Source organism: Lampetra planeri, chromosome 75 (genome assembly GCF_965212315.1).
Source record: "Lampetra planeri chromosome 75, kcLamPlan1.2.h2, whole genome shotgun sequence".
Lineage (NCBI taxonomy): Eukaryota > Metazoa > Chordata > Hyperoartia > Petromyzontiformes > Petromyzontidae > Lampetra > Lampetra planeri.
The window spans coordinates 2,789,815-2,804,077 of NC_136180.1; the positions used below are offsets into that span (position 1 = coordinate 2,789,815).

Consider the following 14,263-nt stretch of genomic DNA (forward strand, 5'->3'; position numbering starts at 1 on the left):
AAGCCCAGGAAGAAATCGATCTGGAAGCCTGAGAACCCACTAGTAGGTTCGAGAAAAAGGGCGTAGCGAGGCGGGGCGAGGCCACGCCAGGGGAATAAAAGGGGGCCCGGGACGGGAGCTCGGGGCTGTTGCTGGAAGTGGATCCCCACGCTCTGTCGCCATTCGTCACCTTCGTCGCCGCAGTCTCCGACCACCTTTGACGCCGCTAGCTAGACAGCCTGCAGACTGCTCCAGCTAGGTAGTGCCGTCAAGGACATGGATGTGTGACTAGCGCGTAGACACGCGGGGCACATGTGGTTTCCTGACGTGTGGAATAAGGAAGGTCCCTTAAGAACCCTGTGTCCGACTGAGTCACTACACGTGTATGGACCAAGTAAGTGTATGTGAGTCTGTGGGTCTCTATGCAAGTGCATGTTTTTAAATGCAAGTCTATGGACAAGGTTGTCTAATGGGATATATGGCTTGGAAGATAAAGAATAATCAGAATAGAGAGTGGAGCTAGTGATCAAAGAGGAGCATTTGCCAGTGATGCTAAACTATTAAACTCTTTTCTTTTTACCAGGTGACTGACTGGGAAAAACCACTCTGTGGGGGGGGGGGTTCTTACTCCAGGCAGCGGCTAATGAAGTCGTGGAACTCCGAGTCCTGGCTCCCGAGTGCCAGGTAGAGGGAGTGACTGCCTGGGACCCTGCTTTGTCCGGACATCAAAGGCATCCCCGAACCATCTGCAGAGATGATGCAGACCAGGTAAAACATCATTACAAACCACAGCACCCTTGTACACCCACAGCGCAGAAACACAATCTTATAGTGCTATGACATAGACCAGTGGGAGTACTTTGACCGCTTGTTGCAGAAGTTCATGGTTCAAATTCTGCAAGCCGCCATGGTTATTACTTCAGTAATTACTTCAGTAATAACCATACGATGCTTTGCGCTGTTTGGTTTAAAGTGGAACGTTACAGACCTTGTGAAGTCATAAGATTATCATGCTGGTGTTACGCCCGCTACTGAAAAATGACTGCAGACGGTGTCTGTGAAACACAGCAGGCACCATCCTTTGTGATAGCTTTGCGTTCTAAGAATGATAGTGCAAATACCAAGTGCATTCAATAAGTATTAACTATGATAGATCCTAGAGGTAAAAAAGAAAAGCTCTTTTAACTTTGATTTAACCTCTTTCAAGCAAAACATTGTTTTTTACCAGGTAAAGCCCACTGAACTATTGCCTCTTTTTAAGAGGCGACCAGGCAAAAGGGAGAAGATAAGTTCCCGCAATGTACAGCAACCAGGGTGGGGATCTACGCTACGATCTTCTGCATTGCAGGTGAGGGAGGTAACGTTTCCTCGCCTCTGCAGCATCCCAAAAACGTCTGATCTCATTGTTAAACGTGGTTTTGAACATTACCCTTCACATTGCAGGTGATTCAACAAAATAATTATGATTATAATCACAACTGGCGTCTCTTTAATCGCTTGCACTCGTGGTACTTTAATTTGCTTGCCTTTGTCGGGTGGTTGGAGAACCTTAATGACACAAATTTGGGCAGATCACCATGAGGCCTAACCCTTCCCCAAAAATGCATTACGAATCATATTGACTGCCAAAACACATGTGGAAGTAGTTGAATATACAAAGTAATGCCCCACTAAACTCTTAACGGACCCAGCTCCCCCTCAAACTTAACGCGATTCCCCCGCACGCCCCTTCACTCACCAAAGTACTTGTTTCTCTCAGGCGCGTCATCAATCAAATTCTGAGGAGGCATCCCGAGGATCTACACACAATTCACACAGAGACAATGATCACCCATACAGTATTGACACACTTGTGTGGAAAGTTCTGTTTGTGAGCACCTACTGATGATGGCACAGCACCCAAGGCCACACCACAGCAACTATTTTACAAATCACTCCAGGTATTGATTTAATGCTGAGTCGATATTTGAGAGGCCAAGGACTGGTCCAACATTCAACACCACACGGTCAGGGTGCTAACCACTCGGCTACCGCTCCCGATGGTTCTCGCATGCAGGTGTAGTGGTGGTATTGACGTGCGCCGACTGTGACAGTGATGGATCACGGGGCGGCGCGGGGTGCGGGGTTGGGCACGCGTTGTGGGCGTGGTGTGGACGCGCGCGCCGGGAGTGACAGATGACGGGGCGGCGCGGCGTGGGTGGTGAGGCACGATGAGATGTGGGAAAAGAGGATCGTAGCCAGCGCCCAGCGATTGGTCGAATAAGTGGGTGCTCGCAGCGACGTCCGCAGGTGGGGTATAAAGGGGGACGCGCGAGAGCACTCGGGGAGAGTTACCCAGTTGAAGACCCGAAGACGGAGCTGAAGACCTAGTGCCCCGAGACCCCTAGTCCCACCGTCCTTGTGGGGACCGGGGCCCTGTGTGGCTCGGAGGCGAGGCTGTGGGACCCGGGGTCCGACGCCCCCGTGGGTCGGGCTGGGGACCCACAGTCGAGACGGATACCCCGGGCAGGGAGTGTCCCGAGTAGCTCAGTGGCGTTAGTCGCCGAGTAGCTAAGTGGATGTTGGTCATCCGAGTAGCTCAGTGGGCGTTAGTCGCTAAGTGGATGTTGGTCATCCGAGTAGCTCAGTGGCGTTAGTCGCCGAGTAGCTAAGTGGGTGTTTGTCACCCGAGATACTAAGTGGATGTTGGTCATCCGAGTAGCTCAGTGGGCGTTAGTCGCCAAGTAGCTAAGTGGGTGTTTGTCACCCGAGATACAAGTAGGTGTTAGTCACCTGTAAACGAGTTTGATAAAATAAAGAGTGTGTTACCCGTGAAGTCGTCTCCCGCCGAGTTACTACATTACAACTGGCGTCAGAAGTAAACCTGTCTTCAAGGAGTATGGACACGAGGAAGACTACCCGTACCCACGAGCGAGGTCGGGACGACGACGGCGTACCGGGGACATCGACCTCGGGAGTAGAGGACGAGGAGTTGCCGCCGATGCAGCACTTCGCGGTGATGGCCGACGCTCCGCTTGCCTCCGACACCAGCCTCCAGGACGCGCACTCCCGGTTGGCGGAGTTGCTACTCGCCGCCGCCGCTGTCTTGGCCGACATCTCCGTTCCGGCGAGCGGAAAAAACGGCTGCGGGGGTCGTGGAGGAAGCGACGGTGGAGGATTCCCGCCAAAAGGCGCTTCGCGCCAAAAGTCTGGAAGTTGCCGCCGTTTTTGGGGGGCCGCCACCGATTGGCGGGAAAGACGGACGCCACGTGGCCGGACACCTCCGCGCAGCGCAGCCCACGTCATCAGCGCGCGCCGGAGCCCTCCATTTTGCGCCTGACAACCGAGCCGACATTTTACACAACTACAGCGGAGCGCGGGAAAATCTCTCCGACGTCGACGACGATCGGGTCCTCCAGCAAAGATTGCCCGCGCTGTCGGCGTTCAAGGCGGATGGGGGCGACTGGGGAGCCTTCCAACGAAGGTTCCTCGCTCATCAGGAGATGTCGGGGTGGTCCGACACCACTGCCCTGCGTGCGTTGCCAGCGATGCTTGACGACGACGCGCTTGCAGCCTTCACATCTGCTGCAAGGTCGTCCCGCTCTACGCTCCAGGCCGCACTACACCTGATGGCGAAGGTGTTCGGGCCGCCCTCCACGTGTCGCCACCAGTTCTACGATCGGCGGAAGGTGGCTGGAGAAACGACGCTCGCCTATCGCACGGCACTACTCGCCTTGGCGGACGCAGCGTTTCCCCGTATAGATAAGGAGGGGAGGGACGCCATGGTGACGGAGCAGCTGCTGGTGTTGGCCCACGAGTTGGGGGTCCCCATCAACGTGGCGGACGAGATGGATATCTGCTCCCTGGCGATCGCCACGAACATTCACGCGTACGAGGTCCTCAAACGCAAGCCGGGGGTCGTCTGCAAATTGGCGGGGAACGCGGCACTGGCCGCCACGATCGCCGAACCTCAGCCAGCTGTGGTGCAGGAGCAGGCCTTCGCTGCATCGCGTCCGGGGGAGTGGAGAACGGGAGGTCGTTCGCCCACACGTTCGCCCCGCAAGCTGGAGCAACCGAAACCTACGACGTCCGTCGTCTGCTACAACTGCGGCCTTCGGGGTCACGTCGCAGCCGGGTGCCGGGCCCCGCGTCAGCGCGCCACAGGACCACGTCGGGACGACGACCAGGGCCACAAGTCATCCCAACAAAACCCGGCAAGTCGCGGCACCTCACACGTTCGGTCCACAAACACGGCACATTCGGGTCGCCGCTTCGCGGTGGGGGGTTCGCGGCTGGGTGCCGGGGGTTCATTTCGGCGAGGGGGGTCCGTACGCGGCCCGCAAGCAGTCGAGTGGTCCGAATTGGCCCACAGGATCGTGGCTGCGTCGGCCGGGTCGTCCGTGGTAACGGGGTTCATTGACGGGGTTGAGGTCCGGGTGCTTGTTGACACGGGTGCGTCGGCCACCATCATCTCGGACCTTATTTATAACATTCTTCCCGTCCAAAGTAGACCCCTTCTGCCAGTAGACGTGCCATTTTATGCGGCGAATGGGGGATCCCTGGGGATCATCGGCCAGATTCGGGCGACTATTTGCATTGGTGACATCAAATTGGCGGGCCCTATTTTTGTATCATCATCGCTGGCTGTTCCCTGTTTGCTAGGTACGGACTTTTTGTCCAAAATGCCCATCAAAATTCTTATAGATCAGGCCTGCATAGAGCTTCCGTCAGGTCGGCGGGTTGCGTTCTTGTCGAGCCCTACCAAAGTGCGCACGGTTTGTGCGACGGTGCAGGCGCTGGCGACTCACACTGTACGGGTGCCCCCGGGATCGCAAATGTTAGTACCCCTTCGGTTCAGGAAGCCACTTGAGGTGGGTGCGGAGGCACAGGGGGTGCTGTTGGGGCTGTCTAACAGAGCCAGTAGGGGCCTCGACTTAGCGGTTGCTCAAACCATGGTGAGAGGGGACAGTGAGCCGTTCGTAATGGTCCTGAATACGGGGTCGCGGCCGGCCGTAATTGCACAGGGAACGGTGCTGGCTCACGCCGCGCCGCTACCCGTTGAGGAACGGCTCGTGGCTCAAGCAGATTTCACTGTTAAGTCGCATCCTCCAAGTGATGAGGGAACTGAGTGGTTGGACTCGTTGTGTGCCGGTTCTGCTAACTTGTCCGGGGTGCAATTGGGAGCATTGAGGGGTTTGCTAATCGAGTTTGCTGACGTGTTCAGCAAACATAAGTACGATATCGGCTGCACTGACCTGTTGCGCCACCACATAGCTACAAGGGACGCGCCCCCTATTCGTCAGAATCCCTTCCGGCTCAGCCCAGCCGAGAAGGAACATGTGCAATCGGCGGTTAATGATATGTTGGCGGCCGATATCATTTCGCCCTCTTCTAGTCCGTGGGGTGCTCCTATTGTCCTAGTAAAGAAACAGGACGGGTCCTTGCGGTTTTGTGTCGATTTCCGCCGCTTAAACAAAATCTCGATGGCGGATGCGTATCCGCTCCCCAGGATGGATGAGTCGCTGGATGCCTTGGCGGGAGCGCAGTTTTTTTCCACACTCGATCTGCTTTCGGGATTTTGGCAATTGCCACTCGATAACGAGTCTAAACCTAAAACTGCTTTCCGGACACCTGGGGGCCTATTTGAATTCAACCGTTTGCCCATGGGCTTACATTCCGCTCCCGCCACGTTCCAGAGACTCATGGAATTGGTTTTGTCGGGCCTCCAATGGGATACCTGTTTGATTTATCTCGACGATATCATCGTCTTTAGTCGGACTTTCGAGGAGCACCTCCAGCGACTGAGAGCGGTGTTCCTCAGGATGCGTTCCGCTAAGCTTAAATTTAAACCGGCTAAATGTTTTCTGCTTCGGGAATCGGTCAGGTATTTGGGCCATATCGTGAGTCGTTCAGGGATCTCGACGGACCCTGCTAAGACGCATTGCGTCAGCTCATGGCCAACGCCAACCTCGGTCACGGAGGTTCGTAGTTTCATTGGTTTCGCCTCCTATTACCGTCGTTTTGTCAAGCAATTTGCCACCATAGCCAGGCCCCTGCACGCTTTGACGGCTAAGGGTGTGAGGTTTCACTGGGGGGCGGAAGAGGAGGCTGCGTTCTGCTCCCTCCGTGACGCCTTGGTGCAGGCTCCCCCCTTGTGTTACCCCGATTTCACACAACCGTTTTTGCTTGACACAGACGCCAGCAATACGGGTATCGGGGGGGTGCTCTCACAGGTGGTCGGGGGGGTTGAACGGGTGGTCGCCTACGGTAGTAGAGTTCTTTCCCCCGCCGAACAACGCTATTGCGTAACTCGTCGTGAATTGTTAGCCATTGTGTTTTTTACACAGCAATTCAGGCCGTATCTTTACGGCCGTCATTTTACGGTCCGTACGGACCATGCGGCTCTACAATACGCTATGCGCGTGGCACAGCCATCGGGCCAATTGTCCCGATGGTTGGAGGTCCTTCAAGACTACCAATTCACGACGATTTACCGCAAGGGGTTGCGACACTCAAATGCGGACGCCTTGTCGCGGTTGCCTCCGTGCACGGACTGCACATGTTTGTTGGGATCGGCGCGGTGCAAACCCCCGGTCGCCGGCACCCCGGGAGTTGCGCTCGCCGCCACTGACACCCCGGGAGAGGACGCCCCCACGGGGAGGGATTCGCTGTTGTCGTTGCCCCTCATTGAGTGGGGCCGCCTCCAGATGTCCGACAGCTCCCTACTTACGCTACATCGGAAGGTTGGCGCTCCCGAGGTAGGGGAGGCGCGGGTCGGTTCCTGGGTGTGCAGACAGGGCCTTTTGATGAAGTGGGACAACATGTCCCGGCGTCACGTGCTCGTTGTGCCTGTTGCTATGCGGGGTAGGGTTGTTCTGGCAGCTCATGAACGGCTCATGCATCTGGGTTTTCACAAAACGCTCGCCCTAATCCAGCGGGACTATTATTGGCCGGGGATGGGTAACGACGTGGCGAATATTCTTAAGGGATGCGTAGGGTGCGCCAAAAGGAAACCGCCACCATTGGCAGCTAATCCACCGCTGCAATCCATTCAGGTTTCGCGTATAAACGAATTGGTAGCGTTGGACATCTTGGGGCCCTTTCCTGCTACACTAAGGGGAAATAGGTTCCTGCTGGTTGGCGTGGAATACTTCACCCGATGGCCTATGGCATGGCCGCTCGCCAACCAGTCGGCTGCGGCGGTGGCGGACGCCTTTGTCCAGGGTTATGTTTTGGACAAGGGCGCCCCCGAACGCTTGCTGACGGATCAAGGAAAGAATTTTTCGAGCGTTTTGTTGCGCGAGGTGTGCGACCTGTTGGGTACAAAGAAAGTGCGTACTTCCCCCTACCACCCGCAGACTGACGGGATGGTTGAGCGTCTGAACAGGACGATTACGTCTATGTTGTGCCAACAGGTCTGCGACGATCAGGTTGATTGGGACTTGCAGGTGCCGGGGGTACTTGCGGCCTATCGAATGGCCCCTCATGCGGCGACGGGGTTTTCCCCATTTTTTCTTATGTATGGGCGGGAGGCCGATCCGGCTATGGACGTCCAACTGGGGATTTCCCAGCCACGTGCAAAATCTAAATTGGCAGACCACATCAAATTTAATATCGCCAAATTGACTGAAGCGCGGGAGGCGGCAAGGTTAAATTCGCGGTCGCGGCAAATTGCGAACGAGAAATTGCATGAGCGGAGGGTGCATACGCATGATTGGAAACCAGGCGATAAGGCCTGGCTGCATTGTCCACATGCACCGTTGGCTACGTCCCCCAAGTTGTTGAGACCTTGGAGGGGACCGGTGGAAATTGTGCGGGTTGCACGACCCCAGAGTATACAGATTAAATGGGGGAAACGCCGTTGGTACGTGCACCCCTCCCGACTGAAGCCCTATGCGGCACCGTGTGACCCCGTTCTGTGCCGTGACGACCGGGCGTGTGATGTGACCGTCGACTCGGGGAGGGAGGTGTCGCAGGCTGATCCTCACGTGTCTCCACCTGACCCACCCCCAGGTGCCTCGGGCTTGACGGCTGCTGACCGTCGAGAGCCTGAACCCCGGGGCACGCACGGGTCCTCGATGCCTGGCCGATGTCTTCCTGAACCGCCGGCACCACCGGACGTTCAACCGCGTCTGGTGCCGTACGACGGACCGGCAAGGCGGACTCGGGCTAGGGCTCAACAATTTTCATGAAGACTTTTTTTTTTTCTCTACACCGAGCTCGCCCGGTGTTCCCCTCTGCCGGGGTAATGTCCCGTTGTAGGGACGCTCGGAAAAAGAAGGGGACACTGCACGAGTCGAAAGAAAAAAAAAAATGATTTTTCCATTTATTTTCCTTTTTGCATACACATTGCTATTGTCACTCGCCGGTTTGTATATATTGTTCTATTGTCGCGGTGGCATTGGTTGAGGGTTGCGGATGGTAGTGTTCGCGTCGTGTTGTGTTGTTAAGTTAGTTGTTGTTCTTGTTGTTGTGTTGTGTTACGGGGCACACAGGGCGGTTTGTATATTTTTATAGTAGCCGGGTCGGCTGCGAGCTATGTGGTAGGGGGTGATGTAGTGGTGGTATTGACGTGCGCCGACTGTGACAGTGATGGATCACGGGGCGGCGCGGGGTGCGGGGTTGGGCACGCGTTGTGGGCGTGGTGTGGACGCGCGCGCCGGGAGTGACAGATGACGGGGCGGCGCGGCGTGGGTGGTGAGGCACGATGAGATGTGGGAAAAGAGGATCGTAGCCAGCGCCCAGCGATTGGTCGAATAAGTGGGTGCTCGCAGCGACGTCCGCAGGTGGGGTATAAAGGGGGACGCGCGAGAGCACTCGGGGAGAGTTACCCAGTTGAAGACCCGAAGACGGAGCTGAAGACCTAGTTCCCCGAGACCCCTAGTCCCACCGTCCTTGTGGGGACCGGGGCCCTGTGTGGCTCGGAGGCGAGGCTGTGGGACCCGGGGTCCGACGCCCCCGTGGGTCGGGCTGGGGACCCACAGTCGAGACGGATACCCCGGGCAGGGAGTGTCCCGAGTAGCTCAGTGGCGTTAGTCGCCGAGTAGCTAAGTGGATGTTGGTCATCCGAGTAGCTCAGTGGGCGTTAGTCGCTAAGTGGATGTTGATCATCCGAGTAGCTCAGTGGCGTTAGTCGCCGAGTAGCTAAGTGGGTGTTTGTCACCCGAGATACTAAGTGGATGTTGGTCATCCGAGTAGCTCAGTGGGCGTTAGTCGCCAAGTAGCTAAGTGGGTGTTTGTCACCCGAGATACAAGTAGGTGTTAGTCACCTGTAAACGAGTTTGATAAAATAAAGAGTGTGTTACCCGTGAAGTCGTCTCCCGCCGAGTTACTACATTACACAGGCACGGGGCAGTGTTATTGGCATGGCCCAGCAAAACCGCGAACGCCGCACGTTGCAGAAGTTCACGGATCAATCCCAGTGACTGCCCTGGTCTTTACTGCAGTATTAAACCACAAAATACTATGCACCATCTGCCTCATTCACAGCGGAGGTAATGGGTCCCGTGGCGTCATTTGAAATTGCTTATATGGTTGTGAGAATTTTCTTCATTACAAGCAGTTGAGATGAAACAACAATAATTGGCGCGATAAATGCTCGTTCATCTGACAATTCAAATTATTTGCAGGTGGTGTAGGGTTACATTTGGCCAATCCGTGGCCTCATGCAATAATCTATCACGAGTCATAACACCAGCTCTAAAAATCTATGCGTTCCGCTCACAGTTACCTTGAGTAATTGGTTCTGTCATGCGGTTGTATGCAACTCAGTAGCTTGTGTGTGGACAACCATGCAACCAGTCGCGAGCAGTCGTACGCCTCTTTCTCACAGAAGAGACGACTCAAGTGGTCTGCTCAGGGAATTGTAAGGAAGTATTTCCTGTCGCATGTTCAATTGGTCATACCAATTCTGAATATTATTTTAATACCCTTGATGCGGAAATACTCGATGAGAAGTGAAAAACATGGTTAGAAGCAATGACTGAGTTGCGCGATTTCAAGAGCAAATTGGTCATGAAATTGATCACTCAATAACGGAATTGTCAGTGTTACTGCTGTGTGGGAAATACCTCCATATAACACGGGAGCTGGTCGTGTTTGTTGATGGCCGGAAAGAGGATGCGCCCGGTAGCCAACTCGGCCACTGTACACCCCAGCCCCCACATATCAACCGGGAAAGATGACATGTGGCCCAGGTATGCCTCTGGGGCAAGGTACGCGGGGGAACCAAAAATCTGTGAACCTGTGAATTACAAAATACAAACATAACCAATATAGCCTTTAACAGCAACACACAGGCACGAAAAAACATGTATACAAACACATGTACTCACCCATAGGTCTAGACACATGCACACACAGGTGAAGAGACGCAAACACGTGTGCACACACACAAAACGTCCCCATATAGCCTTTAACAAATTTATCTGGCATTTGCTTTTAGCGAGCACCTAATGAAGGCCTGAACAACACACACGAAGATGGGTGGCCAGCACCACGCCCAGCCACCTTTGTCTTCTAAACTGGTGGTGCCTAGACACCGCACATGGTACTCATTTATGGCTGAGTCGACCTAGGGGAGGCCCAGGACTGGTTCAGATATTTATGAACGCAAATTTTACTACAGTCACCAGGATTGTAGTGCTGTCGACTAACCCCAACACTACGGTTCCTCACTGCATAAACAAAGAAAAGTTCCCCCGTGTAGCCTTAGACATTGTTGGGGCAGGTGCAATTAGTGACCACCTATGAAGTCCAAAACGACACTTGAGGGGGGTGGGTGGCCTGCACCATGCCTTTGTCTCCTGAGTGGCATTGTTTACACACCACACCAGGTACTCATTTGAGACTGAGTCTACCTAGGGGAGGCTCACAACCAGTTCAGAAAATCGCCACTCTCACCTGGGTCACCAGTTTCGTAATGCAGTGTGCTAACCACTACACTACCGCTCCTTGAACTGCATACACACACACATTCTCATACTCAGCCACACACTCACGACTCACGTTGGCGTCCCACCAAAAAGCTGTTTTCAAAACTCATCATCCGGATGGTCCCTGCCCCAGGCTCTTTAATCGACATGTTCCTCTAGACGATAGGCAGCAGAAGATATTCACATTCAGAGGTCATGATAAATAATGTCAACTTGTAATACGCCAATGCCATGCAGTATTCACTCTATCTGGAAGAGAGAGAACCACTCCGAGGCACGAGGAGGGGCCACAGATGATGTTTCACACCATTGGTGTGATTCACCAACCTGCGGCTCTACAGTGCTGGATTACAGGCATGCACAACTATTCAGCCTGCAGCAGATTGGTCATGTAGCAAAATACCACAATAAATATTAAAAGGGGAATCTGAGATGACACGCTTTTGCCAAGGTTATTCATCGCAACTCAAGAGAATGTTTTCTGACGGATGCCACTGGGGTGCCCTTTCAAATGTATTTAGATGAGATTATTCCAATCTCTAATCTCATATAGAGCACTCTGGGGTGCCCGGCGTAAAGGAGGGCGCTCTTATCATACCTGTATGACGATTGCTACAAGAGGGCCGAACGGAGCTTGTAGCTGTGAGTGTTAGTTAGGCAGAAGCATGCACATGCATGAAGTTGGTAACGCATTCTCATGCGCATGAGCAGCATGGACACAGGTGGGCAGCTGTCAGGTTAAAGCACAGTTGCTTAATTTCAAAGCGTCCTTTTACTTGCACTGGTTTGTGTCTCCATGATTTGGGCAATGCTTTGTTTCGACATGTCTGCTTTTCTCTAGTGCGAGTCCCTAATAGCAACAAAACTTTAAACTCAAGTTTCACCCATATATAACCCTCTGTACGACAGTTATCATGACCCGCAGCTACTGACAGTTGGACAGAGCAGATGCATTAACGCTTTGATCAATGGGTATAGGTTCTACGAAGACGAGCCCCGAACGGGAACTCAAATTAATGCTGCAGTTGTGCGGAACCTGGTGTCCACTCACCGGCTGGATATCCCCATGCACGATTCCCTTTGCATGGAGATGAATGAAGAATTTGAGGATGGACTTGGTGAAGAGTTTCACCATTGTCATCTCAATGTGCTGGGGTGCCGTGCAATCAATGGCACTGTTGTATCCTAACCCTTCTTCCAAACTTGATATTTTTATATATTATCATCATTGATATAATGAATGAAAACACCCCAAAAAGCAGCAAACTGCAAAACACCAGGTGTTGTTAAGTAATGAACTGGAGGAGGGCTAGGATGACAGAATTTGCAACCTTGCTTCAAGGAAGGAGGGGGCCTGATGAACGGGCATATGTCACCCGTGCAGGCGGCAGAGACAGTGGGAGAGTCAGCCAGACATAATTAAGGCAAAAAGCCAACCATCCTGCATGGTTTTAAGGAATTAAATTATTAAATCCAGGGTGAGTGGTCAAATGAAGTGGGTCAGCAACGCTGTGTGCACAGGGGAGGGAGCTGATTAACAACCCTGCACGGCTGAACGTGAGGGGGCCTTTGACCTGAAATTAAGAATAACACTCCCAGAGCAGAAGGTTGGATGGCCACAGTGAGACGAATAAGAGCGTTGTATATCAAGGATGCAGACTCAGCTGAACGGCGAGGCTGCGGAGGTTACCAGGAGTTCGTGTTCGCCTAGTTAAGTCGAAAAGCTCAATTATTCTGTATTGCTATTAAAGCAACGTTAAAATCAGAATTTAACAACAGGGTAGGCTAAAGTTATTGATATTCACACCCACTCCAATTAAACCAGGCCACAAGTTACGCCTACTGAACCATCACCATCATTAAGTCAATATGAAATGTTATTTCCATACTTTAAAATACAACTCGACCCAAAGCATATGACAATCAGAACCTTCCTAAGTCAAAATTGAATCGCACCCAGACAGGAGCGAATAGTCGATATAAGGTTGAAGAGGGAAGGAAATTAAGAGCGCGGCGAACTGCAAACGTAAGCAAAAAGCCGGGAACAACACACCAAGCCCAGCAACAGCGAGTCGGGCTTCGACAGGCCATAAAAGTAGGAATAATAACTCTCGGGGTCAGGGGACATCAGAAAAAGCAAGCAGACAAAAACCAGAACTGACTCCAAGGTTCAACCGCCCTCACCTACAAGGAGTGACGGAAATTAATGAGGCCTTGAGTTAACGGCGTCAGCTGGACAGCAACAACACCGGCGAGCAGAGACAGAGTGAGGCAAAGACTGCCAGGCTATGAAATACAACTTCATGTCAGTGAAGCCCTGACCAAGTTAAGTTAAAAACATCACGATACATAATATCGTACATAACATCAATGTTAACGCTATTCACCGTCAACTATATTCCGCTTATATAACCATGCAGACACCAAGGAATACGAATTCCTAGGATCAAGAAACTTACCCCTTAACCTAAGATATCGGAAAGAAATTAATAATAATAAGCCTATGCATGAAAGACAAAAGTAAAACTTATGAAAAGCCAGGATAGCGGGATAAATCACCACTAGGTCGAAATAAAATACATAATAAAAGAGCGATGTTAAACCCAGGGTCGGAGAGAAAGGGAGATCCCGGCCGTCTTTGTATCCCCGCAGCGCGGGATGGGAGTGTGTATGTGCTCGGGGAGGCACCTCCACTTGGGTCAAGCACCACGATGGGAAACGACACACCTTAGGCTACATACAGAATCATAACTGGGAAATGGTAAGGGACAAATGTTAATTTAAAACTTTTTAACCATGTCTGTGTGCGTCTGTGAGGGTCGGAGGGAGTGTGCCCCTCCCTCCAGGTCGTGCAACACGGACAGACCCGCCTGTGAGACGATTTGTAACGTCTGTGTTTTGGTTCATGAAGGAGGCCAGACAAGAGATAATATTGCACCCAGACAGAGAGACGACTTCGAGGCAATTTGTAACATCTGATTGTTTGCTCATGGATTTTATGGAGGGAGTATGACAACGGAAAATACCATGGGTGATGCACACAAGGACACACGGACGTACGGACACACACATGAACACACCTACACACGGACAGATCCTGACACAGTAAATCAAAAGAAAACCCCGCCTTGTGGGCAGGACCCAAAGGGATTTTTCGGCATAAAAGAAAGGACCCTGAGCATTGGAAACCAGTTGGACCAGGAGAGTCAACTCATCACGAGGGCGACCAACGGGTCGACTCATGAGCGAGCTCGACCGGAAGGGTCGGCTCGACTCATCAGCCGAGTTCGACCAGGAGTCAACTCATCACGAGTGCGACTAACGGGTCGGCTCGACTCTTCAGCTTCTGGGACTCAGCCGAGTTCAGCCGG

The 14,263-nt window shown here is 52.8% G+C and overlaps 1 protein-coding gene across 1 annotated transcript; it reads right to left on the reverse strand.

The window, feature by feature from the left end:
* Nucleotides 1-603: 603 nt before the first annotated feature.
* Nucleotides 604-12,049, reverse strand: LOC144737920 (dual specificity tyrosine-phosphorylation-regulated kinase 4-like). Its single transcript, XM_078620801.1, has 5 exons — nucleotides 11,944-12,049; nucleotides 10,966-11,047; nucleotides 10,029-10,201; nucleotides 1,718-1,778; nucleotides 604-725 (listed from the first exon to the last, which is right to left on the reverse strand). Exons 1-5 carry the CDS (start codon nucleotides 12,031-12,033, stop codon nucleotides 604-606), a joined length of 528 nt encoding a protein of 175 aa, XP_078476927.1. The 5' UTR covers nucleotides 12,034-12,049.
* Nucleotides 12,050-14,263: the final 2,214 nt, after the last annotated feature.